Source organism: Neovison vison, chromosome 11, assembly GCF_020171115.1.
Source record: "Neovison vison isolate M4711 chromosome 11, ASM_NN_V1, whole genome shotgun sequence".
Lineage (NCBI taxonomy): Eukaryota > Metazoa > Chordata > Mammalia > Carnivora > Mustelidae > Neogale > Neogale vison.
In genome coordinates this window covers 33,017,021-33,039,562 of record NC_058101.1, presented here as the reverse complement: position 1 = coordinate 33,039,562, position 22,542 = coordinate 33,017,021, and the positions used below count along the sequence as shown (strand labels likewise).

The following is a 22,542-nucleotide window of genomic DNA, read 5'->3' as shown; positions in this document are numbered from 1 at the left end:
GATATTGGTAAATAAATGAATTTTTCATATATTTGCATGTTTGTATATATGCATGTATGTATGTATCTGGCTATACTCTTTTTTTTAAAAGATTTTATTTATTTGACAGATAGAGATCACAAGTAGGCAGAGAGGCAGGCAGAGAGAGAGGAGGAAGCAGGCTCCCTGCTGAGCAGAAAGCCGGAGGCGGGGCTCGATCCCAGGACCCTGGGATCATGACCTGAGCTGAAGGCAGAGGCTTTAACCCACTGAGCCACCCAGGTGCCCCCTGGCTATACTCTTTTTAAAAAAAAGATTTTACTTATTTCAGAGAAGAAGAGAGAGAGAGAGAATGAGCAGGAAGAGGGGCCAACGGGGAGGGACAAGCAGACTTGCACTGTGTGTGGAGCACGATGCGGGGCTTGATCCCAGGACCCTGAGATGATGATCTAAGCCAACATCAAGAGGCAGCTGCTTGACCCACTGAGCTGCTCAGGCACCCCTGTTTCTGGCTATACTCTTGATTGCAAGATAGAATTTTAAGCTTAGAAAAAAATGTAAACCTAAGGGTAGTTCCTTCTTTCTGAAAATAACTGGATTATAGTAGAACTAGTGACTCTCTACATGCAGTAAGAATGTCCAACATTGAGTATTGCTACAAATATTTCTTGGGATCCATTGCTCCAGGCCCAGCAAACAGCAAAGGTGGACTCTCTCTCCCGGAGAATCTGAGTGGCATACTTGTTAAACCGTGTCTTGGGAGTTGTTGAGAGGCTCATTTGCCCACATACACATATATCAAAATGCTTTGTAAGCACTAAGTACTACATAAATTTAAAGTATTTTCTTTGAATAAATTCAACTGACTTACATTTTGGACAAACCAGTCAAGCCTATAGGTAAATTAATCCATTCTTCATATTTTCAATGGAGCCCCAGCTATTTTAAACATTATATTCAAAGCATCAGGAGTAATAAAATAACAAGAAAAAGAACCCCTGTTAGCACTTCCCACTGTATATGAAGTGAAGAGAAACGTGATTGAGTACTGACATTCATTTCACTTCGAATTAAACACAGCATCACCGCAAGTCCCAAGAGATGATATTAAGTTTTGTGTTTGGGTAATACCAGGAATTCTACAGGCAAGGCTAGAATTATATTTGGTTGGCAAGAAGCCAATCAAACTTCACACTTGTTCTAGAAGTAGGTGGTCAAAAACTCTGTTCTTGTCATCAAAAGCTGTTGGCTTCAGTTGCTTAAACTATCTGAATCTCAACATCTCTCGGGTCCGTCATCTCGAAGATAAAGCATTAAGAAATAAGATAAAATGAGATTTCGTGAAAATGACATTAACTTGAAATTAACCTGAGGGAAAAGCGGGTCCAATCAGACAGAGCCCATCAAACGGACACAAAGAATAGAACCGATTTTCCAAGTGGCATCTTCAGACATATAAGGTCTTGGATTTTATTTCTTCAGGGAAAAAGGGCTCAAACCAAGGTAGGGAGGAGGTGCGTTCATAGCTTTCTCTCTGTTTTCCTCAAAATACATGCTGTAAATCTGCTAGAGTTCACAGTACATGTTTCAAAAGCGGCCTTCACGTTTGGTGGAAGGAAATACTTGTTCCTTGATATGTCTGGTTTTGCTGTAATAGTATATAATGCCTCTCTCTAATAAATTTAACCACAAAATTTTTTTCGTAAAGTGTGTCTGCATTCTGCTAATTTATAAAAAGCAGGATGCTGTCAGATAAAATTTCATGAAAATGATCTATAAACCAGACTGTCAAAAGTGAAAGGTACTCAGGCGGTACTTAGGGGCAACAAATCCATGGAAACCACTGGAAAGCTTTCCTGAGGCTGCAGGACAACGGTGTAGGAATGGAGCTCACATTTCCTTGATTTGCAAGTTACTGTGAGGTCACAGGAAATCCTGAAATGTTTTCCACATTTTCTTTTATACATTTTATGTCAAATTTCCTACAATTGAAATCATAAACCTTCCTACTGCTGGAATCTCTTCTGAAGGAAAGGAGATCTTGTGACACTCCCCCATGAACACCTAATAACTCAATTCCTACCCATGTAATAAGAAACTGACAGACAGGATTGAAAATGGACTGTGATAAGGCCGCACCGTCAGATGCCCTAACTCGTTCAAAATGAAAACCAAACTGGTATCATTTAAGAAGACTCTCAGAAAGTACATTTAATCCAGTGACAGTAGACTTTTCTTTAGAATAAGAGATAATGGAAGAAATGATAGACTGTCCCAAAGACATAAGCTTGCCATTTCCCCAGATTGCTTCTCCAAAATGTATCTGTGGATTTACGGTCTAATTTTAAAATGGCATCTTCTGGGTGGAGATTCTTAACATGATTCAAGCCCCCGACGACCATATTTTATGGTTCTAGCTATGCTTATGAAAGGATAAGTCAGATTTAAGTAAAATGTCCAAGTGTAAAATAGTCCCTCAAGATTTATCACTTGCAACCGTGGAGTTTAAGAATAGCTTTTAAATGGTCAAATACTATTTTGACATAAATCCAAGCTGAACAATTAGGGCTCACTAATGAATACCAATTTTCCAGATTTGTCTGTCATGAGTGATGGGGACACCTTACCTCTCCTGACATATCGGGGGCCATCGGAACGGCAGGCCACAGAGACGAGTAGATGCCAAAAAACACCACCCAGAGTGCGATGCTGCCCCAAATCGCTATGTGGCTGAACTGTGAAGGAAGGGAAAGTGAGACACGAGTCTTTCAGGGAGACTGAGTGTATACACACACACACACACACACACACAGCTTTTGCAAATGCCTTTATTACTTTTTTACTATACCATAAAATATTCTTTCTAGGAATTTCTGAATAATGATGTGTGTGTGTTTTAACAGGATGTTTCATTGGTGCTAATGCTAGTGTCTTCCCCAACAGCTAAGAGGTTTGCGGGACTGGCATTTCCAACTCTTCCTTCTCAACCTTCTTTGGGGGCCTCTCTCCTCTGATTCTCCTCTTTTTTTTTTTTTTTTTTAATCTGCTACCATCTTTAACCTCCTTTATTTTTGCTTTGCACACTCTCGCCTAAAGTGGCTAGACACCACCTGTGAGAACGCTACCTGGATGTCGGGACTGTCTGATCCACGTTCTGTGGGCCCGTCTTTCCCCTGCGCATCAAACCTTCATTTCCTTTTGTTTCCTGGATCTCTCTACCCGGATGTGAATCTACTTCAGAACTAATGTTCTAAAATGGAACTTGTTTTATCCTGACTGGATATTTAGAAACGACCGAGGACAAATCTTTCGCTCATATTCCCGGTTTTCGAAATCATTTTCCAATGGGTTTTCTGTGGAATGTGTCTTGTGACATGCTCTACTAAGTAAGGTTCTTAGTCAAGTTTTGGAAGCCTCTCTCCTTCCTGGGATAGTCACAATAATATATTAAAAATTCTGAAAATCTTGTGGTCCATAAACTCATGTGAGGTTTTTTTTTTTTTTACTTGCTGTTTCCAAACTAGACACACTAGAATTCCTGGTTCCTCCCCCTCCACCCAAGACCCCTCCCAATGAACAATCCACGGAATAAGGGTACAGGGATACATAAAGGAAGAATGAAGAACGACAATGTTCGTGATAACACGTAAGTAAGTGAGACATGCCTCAGTTGTGGTTGGAGATGCCCTTACCCATGTCCAATATGATGTCTCCAATCCAGCTTTCAGACACACAGTTATCACCACAAACTAAAACAGAATGGAAAATGTTATGTTATTTCATAAATGTGTTAATTCAAATGGCTAAAAGGGAGGTTTATAAAGACCAGGCGTTACACAGTGAATGAAACTATGGGACTGGTCAATGACTCAGCTTGCTTTGTATGTCCATCTTGCAATGACACAGGTGAATGAGCAGGGTGCCTGCCCATGATGGCCGTGACTGGTCAGAAGGGCCCAGAACAGCATCCTACCACCGCCCTTCTCCCCTGCACACCTTCCCAGTCCATCCACGAGGCTTCTGTAGATTCATTTCTGAATGAGGAGTATATGCCTGCAGTAACTTGGATTTTCAAGCTTGCTTCAATTGTATATCATCTGTAATACTTAAAGCCCCTACTTTCCAAATTTTAAGGATAAATCCTAAAAGTAGTATAGCTGGATATTTAGAAACCTAAACACTTACTCTGTAACTTGACTTACTTACAACCCTACAGATCAGGACATAAAAGCCTGTTAATACCCTCCAGGATGTACACACCCATTACCATCGTTAACCCTGCTTCTAATTTAGAAGGAAGGGCACTAGGTTTAATGAACGGCCCTGGGTTTTCCAGAGGTTAGGGCCACGGTTAACTGGACTTGCCCTGGAGTCAGACTGTTCGCGGTCAAGGCTCCACCATTTATCAGGTGTTTTGGTTAAGGAACAGGGTGAGTGATTGACATCTGTGTCTCAGCTTCTTCATCTGTAATATGGGACTGGTAATGATCTCCTGCCTCAGAGGGCAGGGAGTATAAAACACAAGAACAGTGCATAGCACTGTAATCTGTTAGTAGCTATTTATAATTAAAAATAAAATTTCAAATACTGTTAGTAGTCAGTGGAATTCTGGCCACTTCCGATAGTTGGCCGTGGTGGGAGGGAGAAGCGGGCCTCGCACGGCTGGGCAAGAGGCGCTTGCGGGCCTTGTTCTAGTTCAGGTTTGCAAAGAGCATTAGGGCCTTCCCCATGGAGTCAGACAGTGAGGCTCAGGGGAGGCTTTCTCAGCAAGATCTCTAAAGGCAATTTAGGATTAATCCTGTAGAAGTTAAACTTTTGTGAGAATGCAAGTACGCATTAACAAGCTAAAAAGAAGTTCAAAACTAAGAGATACAGTGCGACATAAAATTAATAAACTTAATTTGACATAAAATTAATACTCCTGAGACCAGAGTATTTTAACGTGTCCTAAGAGACGTCGTTGCTCTATACTTGGATTAATTTCTAAACTGACTCTATCGAATACTTTTTTCTGTTTTACACTCACGTTGCAGGAGACCAAGTCACCAGCCCTCCAAACATACTTTTCTTTTCTGTTACTACTTCCTTGGGTTGAGTCAACGGAAAAGAGAAGCCCGAGAAAATAACTTGATCCCTCTGTTATTTAATGGCCTCAATGTCCCATCATTCAGTAATTTAAACACTTGATATTTAAACACCATATTATGGTTTTTCTCCCAACTAAGTCAGCCATGCTGACAGCCGTTTATTATCTGGAGCAGCTCCCCACCTTCACTCGGGGGGCACAGAGAGGGACACGGAATCAGAGGAAGAAACCCTGGCCTGAGGATTCAGTGTTGAAGGTTGTAGTAAACTTATCAGACACCAACTACGTGACCTCGGGCCTTAGCATCCAAGTAGTGTCTTTTTTCTAAGGGAAAAGTGGTCTTAAGACATTTTTTGGCCCTTTATGGCAGGAACGGGCTTGCACTCATGTGTGTGTCCTCTGTAAGTGTTTGGATAATGACATAACACAGTGGGTGCCATGCCTTGTGTGGATGGAATGTCCCCAAAGAGTAATTCCTCTCCCATTTTAGTTATTGTGAGACTTTAGAATCATTACTGGTTAAACACCAAGAACAGTATGATAATATTTGCCACAAATTCAGAAAAGCAAAAAAAAAAAAAAGCATTAACAAGGGCAGTAAAATAAAAATGAAGAAAAAGAGACAAGGAAGAGGAAAAGGGGAAATGGGGGGGTGCTAAGAGGAAGGAGGGAATGCTGAAAATAATAGCAACAAAAGTCCTATCAAGTCAGTGAGCCTAAGTGACATATTAATAACCTAATATAATCTCTTAATAGTCAAAACATTTTATTTCATTTTTAAAGGGAAGTGCAAACAACCCTATGTTCAGAAATGCACATGGTTAAATTTGACAATAAAATGAGCACATATGAAAGGATTGATTTTATATACAAACTAGGCAAAAGCTCTGTACTCACCGTGTAAACAAAGTTTCCCAACAGCAGATAATCAGAGGTCTTCCCATTTCCAAATACATTACCTGCATGACAAGAAGAGAGGCTCATTAGAAATGGAAACCAAAGAGATCCTTTCAGAATTCTGGTCTCGGGGTCCTGGGATCGAGTCCCACATCGGGCTCTCTGCTCAGCGGGGAGCCTGCTTCCCTCTCTCTCTCTCTGCCTGCCTCTCCATCTACTCTCTGTCAAATAAATAAATAAAATCTTAAAAAAAAAGATAAATCAATTTATAATCGTTGAACAAAAGAAGGAGAACCAACAACAACAACAACAACAACAAAAAAAAAAGGAGAACCAAGTGTCACACCATGGAATCAAACAAGGCTAATTAAAGAAAAAAATTATAAGAAGTCTCACAAAGTTGCTATAAATGTGGGTCACAAATTAAAAACAATTTCCAATGACCAACATGAAGGAGGAAACCTGACTTGTTAACCAATTCTTAGGATCCATGAGGTGGAAAAAAAAAATAAACAAAACTAATTGTTCAAGGAAAGCCTAATTCTACAGGTATTTGAGAAAGGAGGAAACATTCCAAAACTTAATAAAGAACTTTGCTAACAATATAGATGAGGGTCTCTGGGAGACTTCTGACTTTCTCTCAACGAAGTTGTTGGCATCAGACCAAAAGAGATTCATAAATGCAAATCACGGAAGATTGAAGAGAACCGATATGGTTCCAGGCATATGGCTCATAGAAGGTTTGGCTGAATTAAGGCGCATATTTTGAAGTATTTTGTTATCCAGCAATGACTAAGAACTGTGGGTTTACATGAAGGGTGTGGTAGTCAACAAAGAATCATGATTACTGATAAAAAGATAAAAAATTAAAAATAACTGAATAATGAAATCTTTGGCACCACGGAAACATTTAAAACCCATGGCGTATGCAGTACAATATCTTACGCAAATATTCAACAATTCAACAATGTTTATTCAAAATCTCATATGTAAGGACAAACTGTGTTAGAATAAACATGGGACGAGACAGGCAGAGGGGTACTGGTATGAAGAGAAGGAACAGTCCGTTGAGTTTGGGAGACACAGACCAGGCTTGGTTCTGTGACTAGTTGTGTCATGTTGGTTTATAACTAACCTCCAAGGGAACTCAGTTTCTTCACTTAAAAGATGGAGTGAAACTACCTATGCCCTGGAGGGGTTTTGATATTAAAATGAGATTTCCTGTGGGAGACGCCAAGCACAGTGTTCCAGTGCTGGGTGCACACGTGGCAGATATTCCAGGATGTGTCCCTACCCCACTCTAGAGTTTTTGGTTTGAAGTAGGGCTGGTAAGCAGTAATCTAGGAGACTCCTCTGTAGTGGTATTCCCCGATTAAGGATACAGGATTTGATGTGCTAGGTCTTTTTTTTTTTTTTTTTTAAGATTTTATTTATTTGAGAGAGTGAGTGAGAAGGGGGTGAAGGGCAGAGGGGGAAGGAGAGGAAGAAAGAAAGAATCCCAAGCAGAGTCAGTACAGAGCCCGACATGGGACTTGATCCCACGACCCTGAGATCATGACCCAAGCTGAAACCAAGAGTCAGATGCTCAACGGACTGAGTCTCAGGTGCGCCTTGAGGTACTGTGTCTTCTGAACACACTGTTTACAAACTTGTATCTGCCACGAATCTGCAAACTTCTATACAACCAAACTAACATACTCAGAAATCTACGGAATAACTGAAGATGTCTCATGATCACGTCCTGACTTCCATACTTTTACACTGGTCCTTTAACCAGTGTATACAGGTTATCAAAAATAATCACATTCGGGTCCAGGGAAGCCTTCTGGTCATGACTGGTTCACCATGAAGAAGTCGAAGATTCATTTCAAGGTCACGTAGAGAAAGAAACGAAAGAGCCTACTGTAGGGATTGTCCGAGTCGGCATTTGGACGTAAAGGTAAATCATTCATTCTCATACTTTTTGGTCTCTAGACTCCTTTACACTTAGGAAATTATTGATGATCTCCAAAAACTTTTGTTTATGTGTATCTATCAATATTTACCAAGTTATAAATTAAGGCAGAATATTAAAAATATATAATAGTAGATAATAGTAAATCCATAGAATATAAAAACGGATTTTATAAGTAGTATTTGCCCCAACAAAAAAGGTTAGTGAGGAAATTGGCCTTGTTTTCTATTTTTATAATCTCTTTAATGTCTTGCTCAAGAGAAGGAAGCTGGATTCTCATATGCTGGTTGAGATATATAAGGAAAATTCAACTTCACAGAGAGACAGAGTTATAACAGAGGAGTGTTTTAATGATCTTTTCTCCTGAGTGTGGCTACTCTTTGAAACTACATCAAAAGTCAACAAGTAGTTTCTTAGAGGTCCATTACAGTGTGGAGCCTGAAATTGTACCGTGAAGTTACAGTATTCTATTACACTGAAACCAATGGCTCCCCTTGATGCTTTGGGTGGGCCTTCAACTCATGCAGGATTCTTTCTTTCTTACTTTTTTTTTTTTTAAGATTTTATTTAGTTATTTATTTGTCAGAGAGAGGGAAAGAGCACAAGTAGGCAGAGTGGTAGGCAGAGGCAGAGATAGAAGCAGGCTCCTCGCCGAGGAGCGGAACTCGATGCCAGGATCCTGGGATCATGACCTGAGCCCAAGGTAGTGAGTGGCTTAACCAACTGAGCCAACCTGGCAACACTTAGGCAGGATTCTGTAACCACATGACAGCAGGTCACAACTCAAACGGTCCACAGGGCATCCTGCCTGGTACGACTTTCACTGGCGTTCAGAAGGGCTTTCTGCTCACTTCCCCTTGTGTCACAAGAATATTCATGAGATATGCATCAGGTTTCAAGATGGAACAGAAGTCTTAGTTCGACAGCTTCTTCGAGGGCCTTCTTAAGTGACACTGACTTTTGTTGTTGCTTCTTTAATTGGGTGCATGGCAGGGAAGACTATCATGTCCATGAAGGATTGGAACCACTATTTATGCCAAGGCACCAGCAATTTTACCCACTCCTGCTTTTGTATCAGCCGCAAGACAAAAAAATAATGTCTGGATAGTACTATGCAAATTTTGAAATTTTGACCTCAGGTACCCCAAGAAGGTCATCATGGATATTTCTGAAGGTGTCCATACTATGGGAACCACTGAAGCGAGTGAATTAGTGCATGTTTAGCTGCACTTTATATACTCAAACATTTCTTGTGTACCCCATCCTTTCAAAAGCCAAAAAAAAAAAAATGCAAAACCTCTACTTATTTAAAAATTAAAAACAAGGCAAAGAAAACCCAACAAACTCCTCAACATTAGAATGTTAAAATGTAATTTATCCCACACATCATTCATGTCTTAAGAAGAGAGACCACGTGTGCTCTGGACTGGGCTGGATTTGGGTTCTACAGGCGGCACATTTCATGAACTGCCCCCGCTGAAGGTGGTGAACTTGGGCAGTTTCCCAGACAAAAGCAAAGAGAGCCCCAGGATCTGCTCTCCAGGAGCTGGAGTCACTTGGGATTTCCTTTCAAACCCGGTCACCGTGAAGGCGTTTTACGCGCTATTTGGCTGGAGAGACTTTTGATATTGAATTTCCTTTTTCCAGTTTAGCATGTTGAAACAGCAAGCGATGGACAGGCCTCGTCTTTCATACCTATATTGATTTTTGCAATCTGAAAAGAAGCCTTACCTAGAGAAATTGTCTAAGGTCCCATATGATACCCTAGAGTTCAATATCCCATGGCTTCGAAGAGCGGAAACCATCTAAATGTCCCTCCACAGAGGAATGGATAATGAAAATGTGGAAAATCCACACGAGGGAATATCACTCATCCGTAAGGAGTGAGGTACTGATTCATGCTGCAGCAACATGGATGAAGCAAGGCCCCATATGACATGATTCCATTCTTAAGAAATGTCCAGAATAGGCAAATTCACAGACAACAATTACTGGCTTCCAGGGACTTGGGGTGAGGAGCGAAGGGGAGTAACTGCTAATGGGCGTGGGGCTTCTTTATGGAGTGATAGAAATGCTCTGGCATTGGATCGTGGTGAATGGGTACAATTCTCTGAATATACTAAAAAACCCACTGAATTATATAATTTTAAAAGGGTGAATTTAATGGCATGTGAATCACAGCTAAAAAAAAAAAAAATCCATTGTGGTTCTCCTGGTCTATTGAAGTCAACAGGCTGTGTTTTAATTGGATTTTTCTTACTACTCATTTCCATGGCTTAGAACATGAGAAGTATTTAGTGTACCAGGAGAGAAATTATTAAAGAAATGAGATGAAAATCTCTGATTTGGACACGAAGGGCCCGCCCTCCCTGTAACTCTCACCCCACGCAGGCCCCGTGCCCCCATTAACTCAGTGGCGGGTTCCCAAGCGCTGATGACTAGCTAGGCTCTGTTCTAAGTCCTGCAAATACAACGCTGAACTACACTGTTCTCTGCTCTTCAGGAGCTTTGATACTGATGGGGAGAGAGAATAAAAACTGAACAAATGCATCACACCCTGATAGGTAAAGATAGCCTAAAGGAGATGAAAGATAATGAGGGGAAGACATGGGAGTAGAGGAGGGCGGTGAAGGTGGCTCTCTGGGAGCACAAGCCTCAGGAGGTGAGGGGGAGAGCCGGTGGGACTCCCTGGAGGAGGAGGAGGAAGGAAGAAGTGTAGGCAAGTGGCTGGAGGACGGAGGGGACAGGGGCTGGGGGCTGGAGTGGGATGGGACAAGGCAACTCAGGTGGCGGAATCAACCACAGTGAGGGCTGTGCATTTCGTTGTAAACTTGACAGCTAGAGGCAGCCGGTCTGATTTACATTTTGCAAAGACCACCTTGCGGAATAGACTGTAGGTCGGCAAGAAGGGACAGACAGCACACTCCTCTGTGGGCCATCTGTAGGTGGGCACAGCCAGGGGAGGTAAGGGCCAGGACTTCTAAAGGACACACAGATCCTCCGGCAGGGCATGTGCCCTGTGTTTAATTCCTATAGTTTGGGAGCAGAGGCACAGAGCAGCCGGCTGCCTTCCTCAGGATTTCAGGGGAAGGTCGGCTCAGGGGACCCAGCATCCCAGGAAATCTCTTTTGTCGAGTGGCTACTAGATCATTTTTATGGGCATAGGAAATTCACCGTGCTCCCCTCTCTCAAGACTAGCAGAGTAAAATCACTCCCTCAAAACAAGCAGAGGGAAAGCTTGCACTCCAAGATGAACCTAAAAACAAATTTAAAAACCTCCTTCAAAATACCGGCTCACGCGTACTTGAAAACATGAGCGTTTCTGATCAGGTTAGTATAAAGAGTTTGGTGCAAGCCTCATACGTGTGATAAATGGACCACATAAAATATTAGCACTATTGTCTTCAAACTATACATCAGCGGAGAGGGGGAAAAGGAGTCCTAAAATTTAACTCTCTGCAAGTTTGGAAAACATGAGAAGTGGGGAAGAAAGGCTTTGCATATATTAAATCACTTTGCTCCCAAAGGAATAATAAAAATCTTCAGAGTGTGTACAGCTTTTGGATGCATGTATTTTAGGTTAAGGAAAACAGCATAAAATGAAACTGCTATAATTTTTAACCTATATTGACAATGAGTTATTTTTCTAAAAATGTAAAAAGTCATCTCTTAGCATTCATATCCTTTCTACTTACCATACTGAAGGGCTTTTAGTGGAAACCAAAACAGAATAACTGAGTGGAAGAGGCCATTTAAACAATGAACCCAGAAAACCTGAGGGAAAACAAAAATCCATGAGAACCATTTGCGATAAACTAGCTCCGTGAACTCTGACCTTTCTTTTTATCTGTGAGCTAGATTCACAAAACGTGTTTCTGTCGGGCCACCACTGTGAATTAATAGAACTGACAGACACTTTCTGCCTCTTAGACCTTCATGGGTCATTTATTTATTTTTATGTTTCTCAAAATGTTTTTTCAGCTTCACTGAATTTTTTTTTTTTTTTTTTGCTTTTTAAAGACCAAGTATTAAAAGTTTAAATTTCTGCCTGAAAAAGAAAGTAACAGTTAAAAGAAATGTAGGTAGGTCCTGCAATTCTTTAGGTGGGACTATTTTCATAATTCTCAAAGAACAGACTTTTGAAAAGACTGTAATTTAGTGAAACCCCTACTTTCTGTTTCCCATGTGCAGTAAAAGTGTACACTTTTCAATGGTAAGAATCTAATACATTCTTTCTCTCTCTCTCTCCCCCTACCTCTCTCCACACACACACGTACTACATACCAAAAATAACAGGTATACCATTTAAGGCATATAATTTCTTAAAGCAACGTTGCTATCACTGAATGAATTTACAAAAGGCTTCCACAATTTTTAACATCCGTCAACATGGAACTTCCTACAATTATAACATCACTGAATAGTTATTCAGTTTCTGTAGCTATTGTATTTTAAGAGCAAGAGCGTATGTATTGCTGGTCTTTTCTTTGTAGCAGGGATGTGAAAGATTAAGTTCTCCAAAACCTGTTTAGGATTTGAAGAGCTGCGGCTTTGTCATTTAAAAGTGCTTCTCCCGAGCAAAACTTACGCTAAATAAAATTGGCATGTATTAATAGTTTGAAGCTGTTCCAACAACAGAAATTAAGTTGCCTGCCTCCCAAAATTTTCCACCGTGATCTCAATCTCCTTTGTTAGTTGGCCGAGCCACACTGGATTGTATGATCTAATTTACGCTCCAATACGTTACACATTTGAACTTGTGTTACTCATTAACCTTTGTCTCTTCTCCTCACTATGTCATTACCACAAGTTTTTATTTGACAGAAAGCACAGGTGGGTGCAAGAAAAATTAGTTCTACTTCTCCATTTTCTTGACCGATACTTATTGTCACATGCTAATCCTTCAACCCCTGTCACGACCTCAGAACCTCCGACCCTTTTTACCATAACAAACGTAATCATCATCATTCAAGGCAACAATAGTTCTACACTGGGGACCCACGGCAACTGCTGTGTAGACAACTATGCATTTTGTCGCCATTTGTCCCTGAATTTTAAAACACTTAGAAGGGATTTAATCAAAGATTTTTCACTGAAATCATTAGAAAATCCACATGCGCTATGAAAAAATGGTTGGCAATTTATGTATAAATATTCAAAGGACAGAGAAGTTGCATAATCCTTTTGGGCTGATCTGACTTTTCAAAACACATGGGCTCCGCAGATAATGAAATACTTTGTAAACAATAAAAGAACAGCAAAGGAGGCAAGGAATGCTGCTTCCACATCAAAACAACAGGCTGCCTTTTCCTTGGCCCCAAGACTGTCCAAGCTGCCATGTGCAAAGGGTAGGAAAAGATGTGACTTTCCAGGAATGGCTCTGGATGATCCTGCGGCGATCAATTTATGTTTCTAAGCAAGACTACCACGGCCACGTCTGTGGCTGGGAAGTTAATTCTTGAGAGAGCATTGTGGAGCCTGAGCTATGGTGGACTGGATACTTGTGGCTTTGATACAACTGTCCAGGTCAGTGAGAATTACTGTGAGGATGCCAGTAGGCCTGGAACTTTCTCAGCTCTCAAATCACCTTTTCAGGAAAACAAGTGCTCACAGTCCATTGTATCTGTCTGGACTGTGTCTCACGATCCCTTGAAAATACCAACCACAGATAACAAAAAACATTACAGCAAAGTGGTGCAATTTAATACAAACTAGACATCATAAATAAGTGTCAAAACATCCCCAAATTAGTTCTTAAAAAATAAAAGAAAATATGCACAGATATTGCATATTGTAACTACTAATTGTTTTAAGAGACCATTAAAAATAGTTTTCAGAATGAACGGTCTGAGATATTTCTTAGTTGTTTTTTTTTTAAATTTTTTGTTTTTAATTAACCAAGTTCAGTTATTTAAAACTATGCCAACAAGTTGCGGCTGCTCGCCTGGGCATGCATGCCGGGTGAGGTCAGGAAGACGTTGTCTCAGAAGACGAATAACATGGAGGCTATCAACCAGGCACTGTCATTTACAGCTTTGAGGAGCTGAAGCACCTGTCTGCTTTATTATCTTGGTACACTGAGAAAAAACATCAGCTGAGAGCTTTGAAAATTAATACACATTAAAAATATCCTACATTAACTGTCCTAAATTTGAAGCACTGATTACACCTGATGATTAGAAACACGTTAATAAACATGCGCTCTATTAGACGGGAAAAGTTCGGGGAAGGTATACTCTGTTTGTTGCCTTTATTATAGTTTCAAAGTATCATTTGTTTTGACTGTAATAAAATTAACCATTTTTCTCCTTCTGAACAGAAACCTGAATTACTAAAAAGTGCCTGCAAAAAGACTTCAGAATCTAAACTTGGAGGAAAATGAGATGTTTTTGTTGTTGGGGGCGAATAAATACCAGGGACCCCAAGGCATGACAAACAGTCCACAGTGTGTTATGTAGGATACAAACTCAGAATGTGCTTTTAGATAAAATAATTTATCTTGTATTTAGATATTTTATCTTGTATTTAAAATCTGATGGGTTGGAAGTACCGAGTGTTATGACTAAATGAGTTACGGACCAGAGTATAATGCAATCTAATATTCTAATGAGGTCAAAATGGTTTCACAAAGAAAATTAGTAAAGAAGGAGATTCCCTCCCAGCCCACTCCACCCCCACCGCTTTAGGCATGTAAAGATGGGGCTTGTCAGTCCCGCAAGACTGACTCCCGCGAGGAGTGAGCCTTTCCCCACAACACTGCAAAGATAGAAAGTCCGAGGGCCAAAAGGACACTCATGTCTGTCTTTCGGCCTCAATTTACTGCTGCCTGGCAAACCCTAGTGAACTGTGGTTATGCATTAATTTTATAAGAAAACAAACAAATAAAAACCCTTCTGAGTCCCCATTGGGCGGAACCTTTGGCCAGTACGACTTGCCACGGTCAGAGCCCTGGAGTTTGTTTCCTCGGCTTTGGAAGACCAGATGCCTCATGGAATTAAAACAGTGAAGCGAGTCCCACTGCCCGCCACAGACGTGCCGGGCCAGTGTGTCCTACCTTGGTGTTGAAGTCCAGGGCATTCTGAGACGTTTTGTATAATTCAGGATACTTCAACATATTCTCTTTTCTGCATGATCTCTCAAATATTCCGAGAGTTAAGGGAGGCATTGCTGTAAACATCTGAAGGGCACACAATGGTCATTATTCCAAAGCAGCCTAATGCAGGCAGAACCTTTATCTCCAAGTGTTTAATAAAGCAGGAAGAATCAAATGTCTGAAACTCACCACATTATAAAGACCGATACACCATCTCTCAAAGAGGATCTGTCCAGAAAAGCCATTAACAAAGGCAAACCAGATCTAGGAAGAAAACAACCCCTAGGTTGTTAGGACACCAAAAACAAAGCAAAACAAAACAAAACAAGACAAAAAAACCATAAATGCATTGCTTAGAATCCCAAAACTCAACCTCTGCATAATGGCAGTATTAGCATAGGATTTTCAGCTCAGGATTTTCACAACTTTCTTGGAAATGGCATGTCTCTGTTCTGCTTTCTAATTTGAAGGGATCCTTTCAGAAGGTATTTGTTATTTCAGGCAGAATTAGTTTCAGTCAAAAAAGAATCATATTAATAGGCAATCAATCATACATTTAAAAAAAATGAAATATAACCTCATTTTCTGGAAGGCAGTTTAGGGAATATATTTTGGCATTATAGTTTTGGAGCTTTAATTCCTTTTTAAAAGATTTATCTCTTGGTAATTAAGGGGATAAGTATCTCTTGGTAATTAAAGAGATACACTATTGTTTTGATTATATGAAATAACACATTTGTTTAGAAAATGTAATTATTTCCTCCAATAATATAATCATAGTTTTCTTCTGTGTTGCTGCGTTCATATAGGTCATTTATATACACTCACAAATTTACCTTACTGGAAACCTACTGTATATAGTGTCATGTCCTGACCCTTTTCCTCTTAACATTACATAATATACATTTTATTAAGTGTTATATATCCCTTAGAATGAAATTATAGATATATATCCTCTACAGTGTGACTATAACTAGTTAGGGATACTTAGCTTGCTTCCAGTTTTTGCCTTTATACATAATTCAGAACTAAATATTCTTGTACAGAAATCCTATGCATCTCTATTTTCTAAGGATGGATTATTATTATTTTTTCTTGGTAAATAAAAGATTTATTAAGGTATAATCAATATACAAGAGACTGCACACAGTTAACATACAATTTGGTAAGTTTGGACATATGTGTACACTTGTGAAACTGTCACTGTACTGAAGGTAATATACATATCCATCACCTCCAAAAACTTTCTTGTGCCCCCCCAAAGATAATTATTCGAAGTAGAATTAATGGATTAAAGTTTATAAACCTTTAAAGTGTTTCTTGATAATTACAGTCATCTGGAAGTGAAATTTGAATTTATGTATTAAAAATACTTGGTCACTTGAATTTATGCTTTGATTAGGCATATATCTTCAAGTAATAAAGCATCATGTTCTTCTGTATTTTGAAATTCTCTTCAAAACAGCAGTCTTAAATTTGGATACAAAATGAAAGGCAATTAAAAAAAAATGAAAACAACTTTCTCTAACATGCTTAAGACAAATGCAAAATTAAAGTAAGTATTAGTAAGTCAGGAATACGTAGATTATTTTTAGGAAAGCCGATCTAAATGTAATTAAAAATCAAGTAGATATGGAAGAGTAAAAAGTCTAGCCCTGCAATGAGATTACTACGTGAACACATATACAAAACCAAAGCATAACAACAACAAAACCTGTTGGAGGACAGCAGTCTTGATGTGCCAGTCAAGTGAATTTTTGAATCAGAGTTGCAGGGACTTTGCTACACTTCACGTTTCATTTAACCTCATTATGGAAGCATGAATTGCTACAAATTCACCATTTATCAATATGTACCCAGGCTGGCCTCCCTATGAACAGCTTCTGTATCCACATTGATCTTTTTCCTTTTTATCATGGAAAGGAATGATTGAGCATATATAAAAACGAATGTCTGCTTCATGAGATGGAAAAGAAAACAAAGCAGCAATAGCACATGAAAAATAAGTCCGAATTGTGTTCAGGTTGTAACACACATTACCAGCAACAATCACAGAAGCACAGGAATCGGAATCAGATCTGAAATTCTTGCTTGCTTTCCTCCATCTATATACAGAAAAAAATTGAACATTTGCCCTAGACAAGGAGCTAGGCCATTCATTTCTGCATGCTTTAAAAAAACTTGGCATGTTTATAGGAAGTTAAGTTTATTCCTTAAGGTGGTGCTGCTGACTTTATTTATTTATTTATTTATTTTAAGCAGAAGAAGATACAAGGTGACAAGATGGGCTTTAATGCTCTCTGTTGTGTTTTCACTTCTTCAAATGTGGATTATGTAAACATGTATTTGTGATACTCCCAGTTGATGGTAATGTTCTCCCTGAAGGGAACTGTGACTTATTGCAGCAACACATGCAAAGAACCTCTTTGAGCTATCTTAGTGTGTGATGGAAATATGTGGAATTTTTCAACACAAAGGTTCAAATTATGGCCTCGCTCATCTATGAAGATGTGGTCCAATCATAGCTGGTCTGAAAAAGAGATGCATACCAAATTATTTAATGGCTAGGACTTGGTTCAAAAGGTTATAGCCATAAATGTATCTACAGTCACCAATGGTATATACAATGAGAAAGTTATGTTAAATTCGTGTGTGAGTGAACATTTGTAAATGTGAATGGTGTCCTAGCTGTGTATGTAACATTTGGTGCGGATTCAAATGTCAATACGAGCTTGAAATTTAAGAACCTCCCTCAAATCAAGTAATATTTATAGAAAGCTTAACATTTAAAATAGTTTGCAAATAAATGAATACATTTTCATTCAAAGTTCATTTAAAAATGCCTAATTGAATTGCCTTATGAAAGAAATGCAGGAATTTTCAAGTGGAAATCTATCAACACATTTTTAACTTTTTACTTCTCCTATTGAAAGGTATGTGAACATGTTTTTACAAATCATCTTCCTACATTAAACAATTCTTACTCTAATTTCATTTTTTAAAAGAGGAGACATGACTAGAATATGAACAGAATCCTTCAATACAGTACCCTACACCTTTATACAAATATTTTGACATTCAAGTTTAATTATTTTAGAGGAGAAAAAGTTCTTTGATAGTGAAAAAGTCTACAGAAAGGCTGATTTCAAGCTAGTCTGATTTGTACTTAAAAGATATATTAGAAACACAACCTGAACTAAATAAAACAACACCTAAATGACTATAAACATATAAAAGCCCCTCCTTTGACTCAACAAGAACCATGGATGCAGAAAGAAAATTCCAGTCTTTCTCGGGAAGTATGGAGATTATTTAAATTCACAAGAAATCCATGTCCCAGGACAATGTGCTCAGAAAGCATCACCTCTTTGACTTTAATCAAAGCTTCTGGAACTTTGAAACACTCCACTGTTTTGGGATCTTACCAGGAAACCTGGATGTGACCCATCATTTGAAAGAAAAGGTCCTATTTTGCTAGGAAAGAGTCAGATATCTCAGAGGGGGAAAAATTCCTATAGAACAAGCCGGTGATTTCAATGAACACCTTGGGCTACTGCTGGGCGGCCACCACAAGGAAGCATTTTATATGGAACCTGCCAAGTCTGTGTGTGTTTGTTCGGCTGTAATTTATGGCAACAGAGGAGCTAGATAGTGACGTTCCTGGCGCTACAGCAATGGGAAAAGCACTTGTTGCTGATAATCTATGAATCCCAAAGCGTTCCAGGCCATTCCTTTATTAGCAAAGAAACTTCAGACCTGCCTCTCTTGGTATTATTTTCTGAGTTCCACGTCCCAGCAGAGGCGTGGTAGTCAAAGCTTCGCAGACTTTTCCCTCATGGAGCATTTCTGCATATTAAACAGCAGCTTATGAACAGTCAATGAGTCCTCTGCTCCCACGCCTGATCAGCACAAAAAACTGAAAGGGGAGATTGGAGACTGGCAGTTGTCCACACCAGAGACACCCAGCAAAGTGTTCTCTGTCTATTCACTCACGGGAGTGACATGAACCATTAACATCGGCAGAACTTGTTTTAGCGGGCAAATGCTGGGTATCTGGGAATTGATTTAAAAGGTCAATTCCTTTCCAAGACAGTTGAATTATATTCAAAATACATTTCTATAAAGTGCTAAAAGAAAAATACCTTAAAAAGGAGATTTCCCGTAGAGTTTAGGACTTACTTCCTTTTCCATGTGTAAAGAATTTGATTAGTGCTAAATATCTCATGAAGAGGCTTTAAATTCAAAGCCAAGTGAAATTTAGGGCTAATCTACCACAAATCGCATAACTCTGCATCTGAAACAGGGCGTGCAGTTTTGGTCTTTTCATATGAGTTTAATATATTTTATTTCTCCCATTAGTACGTAAGTTTCGCCTGCTTCACAGTTGATCGTCAAATAATCTAGGCTTTTAAAAAGCAACGAGTTGTGCACTCATTTCATTTTATAAAATTAAATTTTTGTAAGCAGTGCCCGTGGCTTTGAACTCCCTGTATCTTCAAAGGTATTTGTAAATAACTGTATAAACTGATATTCTTTTGAATATCAATGTTTGGGGAGAGAAGAAAATATAATTAGGAAAACTAGAACTACAGAGGGGATTGGGAATCAAAAATTATCATTTTAGAAAAGAATCACAAATTTACACATACAACAAAGAATGTATCTGTTTTTGGACCTTCTGAGCTATTTTAGAAGTGCATTTTGCTTCAAAACACAGACTATTCCAGACAAAATTCAGCAGTAATGAACAATAAGTTCATAGATTGTTTATGTGTCCAAGTACTTGATTATTTTACCTAATGGGCTGTAGCCTAATTATAGCATTTTTGTGACCAATAAATGAAACTGCCTGCATGCTTTGAAACTAACTTTCAATTTTCCTAGCTTGTCTCATCAGAACTCTGATCCGTCAACATTTTAATAAGGAGATAAGCATTCCGACAGAGGCATAAAGAATGGGGGCTGAACGAAACAGACAGCAAATACCTCCCAACTAACAATTAGTAGCGTAAATGTGAAATTCACCGATATTTTCTTTGTTTATAGTGTTACTTCTTTAGTGTAAAGTATGAGATGTTATTTCCATACAGCAAACGGTTAGGTTGTGTCTCTCCTGACAGACCTGTAGACAGACACAGCAGATTGGAGGGCAAGGTGGCAGAAACAGACGTGTGTGAGGGAGCCCTGGGCAGATTTACGGGGGTGTGGGCAGGTCCTTAGGCGGGAGTACAACACGGAGGATTTTCTTAGCAAACTAAGGGGCCCTTATCACCATGCTGTGTACAGCAGCAAAGGAAGCCAGAAACTGGTCACATCTACTAGAGTTTAAGTATTACAAATACAGCTTATGATGATAAGATGGCTATAGGTTAAAAAAACAAAACAAAACAAAAAAAGGCAAATAATTTTCTATCATGTCCTGATTAAATCATTTAGTTCAGTATATCCGTGAGTGTTGTGTGCTGTCCAGTGTGGTAACCATGGGTCACAGAGGGCTCTTGGACACTTGAAATGTGATTAGTCCAAAGTGAGATGTGCTGTTAGTATAAAATACACACAGGATTTTAAACAGCATGAAGAATGTAAAATAGTGTATTGATAATTTTTTATAGTGATTACATGTTGAAATGGTAATTTTGAACATACTAAGATAAAGAAAATGTTATTTTAAAATTAACCTGGGCTTTAATTTTTAGTTGTTTTTAATACGGTTCTCAGAAAATTTAAAATTACACATAATGGCTTACGTTGTGTTCTATTGGCAAGCTCCTGAAGGAGAGGAACCTCCTGTCATTGCTAAACTAAGCCTGGTGCCTGGCAGGTGTTGCAAAAATGTTTTTAAAACAGAATGCCTCCTTTTAGAGGGGACATTTCTGACCTGGGTTAAGTTTTAATTTCAATAATAATGTTATAGATGGTAGCAGAAAAGGAATATAGAAATTTGTTGCCATCCAGACATAGGAACTGAATGTTCTGATAATTTTCAGACAAATCCTTCATTATCTGAACTCTTGCTACCTATCAACCAACTCCGAAGCCAAACAGGTACGGATAGCAAGGGATACTTGTATATAACTAAGTTTGAAACAATAAGAACTATAAGATGACCTATATAAACAAAACTATGTGTGTACCCTTCCTGATTCTACCCCTTAGAATTACTATCCTCAATTTAATGTCTGTCATTCACTTACTTTCTTTTTAAATAGTTTTCCATGTATGTATCCCTAAATAGTGTATTGCTTTCTCTAGTATGATCTTGAGCTTTATAAAAAATGCTACATAGTTTGTGATCTTTTTTTTTTTTTTCCCTTTAAAGTTTTTATTTATTGGGTGCTTGGGTGGCTCAGCCGGTTAGGCATCTATCTTTGGCTCAGGTCAGGATCCCAAGGTCCTGGGATCTAGGCCCATGTTGTGGGGGGAGAGGGAGGTCCCTGCTCAGTGAGAGCCTGCTTCTTCCTCTCCTTTCTGTTCATGTCTTGCTCTCTCTCTCTCAAATAAATAAAATCCTTCATTTACTTATTTGACAGAGAGAGAAAGAGAAAGAGAGAGTGTGTGTGCAAGCTGGGGGAGGGACAGAGGCAGACAGAGAAGCAGACACCCTGCTGAGCAGGGAGCCAGATGTAGAGCTCAATCCCAGGACCCCAGGATCATGACCTGAACCAAAGGCAGACAGACGCTCAACCGCTCCACTGACTGAACCACCCAGATGCCCCAGTTTGTAGTCTCTTAAAAACTGAAAACATAACTTCATCAATTCTAATTCAACATATCTTACCAAAACAATGTAACATTTTTAGCCAGAAATTTAAACACTCATTATTCTCTGTGGCCAACAGACTTGAACATGTTTGGAAGTTATAAAAAGTGGGCAAACAAAGGAGTCACTAAACCAACGAAGAAATTTTCTTTAAACATATATGTACCTGACAAGGATTTTAAACTTAACCTGTGATTACCTCAATAATATAGAGGACTATATTACCTCAATAATATAGAGGACTATATTCTTGTAGAAGCAGTACAAAATGCACTTGGAGACTCTGTTATAGTTCCAGGCACCATGCACCATCAATAAATTCTTCAAGTACTTGAACTAAAATAAAAGTAGAAAAGAATCCATAAGGAAAAAATGAGTATTTTTCTCTTCATACTGTCAACTGAGACTCATGCTATGTTCGGCGGAAAGGCTGCTTTACCTGAGCTATGGAGTAATCAGAAGAATTAGCTGCCTGAAGGCCTTCGTTGCCACTTATCCCGACCCCGACGTGCGCCGTCTGTATCATGCTGACGTCGTTAGCTCCGTCGCCAATAGCAAGCGTTATGACTTTGACTTGTTTCTTAACCATCTCAACAACTTCAGATTTTTGAAGAGGAGAAACCCTTAAATTAGAACAGATTGTCAGTTACCTCTACTCTGGGGGAAAAAAAAAAGAATTTTGAAATGTCTTTGTCTTGAAGGACAAAAGAAGCAGAAGATCCAAAACAAGAGTTCCATGAAATACCATTCTGGAAGTCTTAGGTTTGCAATGT

General features: G+C 39.1%; 1 protein-coding gene across 4 annotated transcripts in view; it reads right to left on the bottom strand.

Moving 5' to 3' along the window:
- The window catches only part of ATP8A1 (ATPase phospholipid transporting 8A1), a 231,171-nt gene that overhangs the window by 31,876 nt on the left and 176,753 nt on the right, over positions 1 to 22,542 (bottom strand). For all 4 annotated transcript variants that reach the window (XM_044224040.1, XM_044224041.1, XM_044224043.1 and 1 more), the window contains 8 exons: positions 22,209 to 22,392; positions 21,995 to 22,105; positions 15,199 to 15,273; positions 14,971 to 15,093; positions 11,612 to 11,690; positions 5,963 to 6,024; positions 3,672 to 3,728; positions 2,607 to 2,714 (listed from right to left, as the gene is read on the bottom strand). In XM_044224040.1, coding sequence (XP_044079975.1) covers positions 2,607 to 2,714; positions 3,672 to 3,728; positions 5,963 to 6,024; positions 11,612 to 11,690; positions 14,971 to 15,093; positions 15,199 to 15,273; positions 21,995 to 22,105; positions 22,209 to 22,392 — 799 coding nt within the window. The remainder of the gene's footprint in view (positions 1 to 2,606; positions 2,715 to 3,671; positions 3,729 to 5,962; positions 6,025 to 11,611; positions 11,691 to 14,970; positions 15,094 to 15,198; positions 15,274 to 21,994; positions 22,106 to 22,208; positions 22,393 to 22,542) is intronic.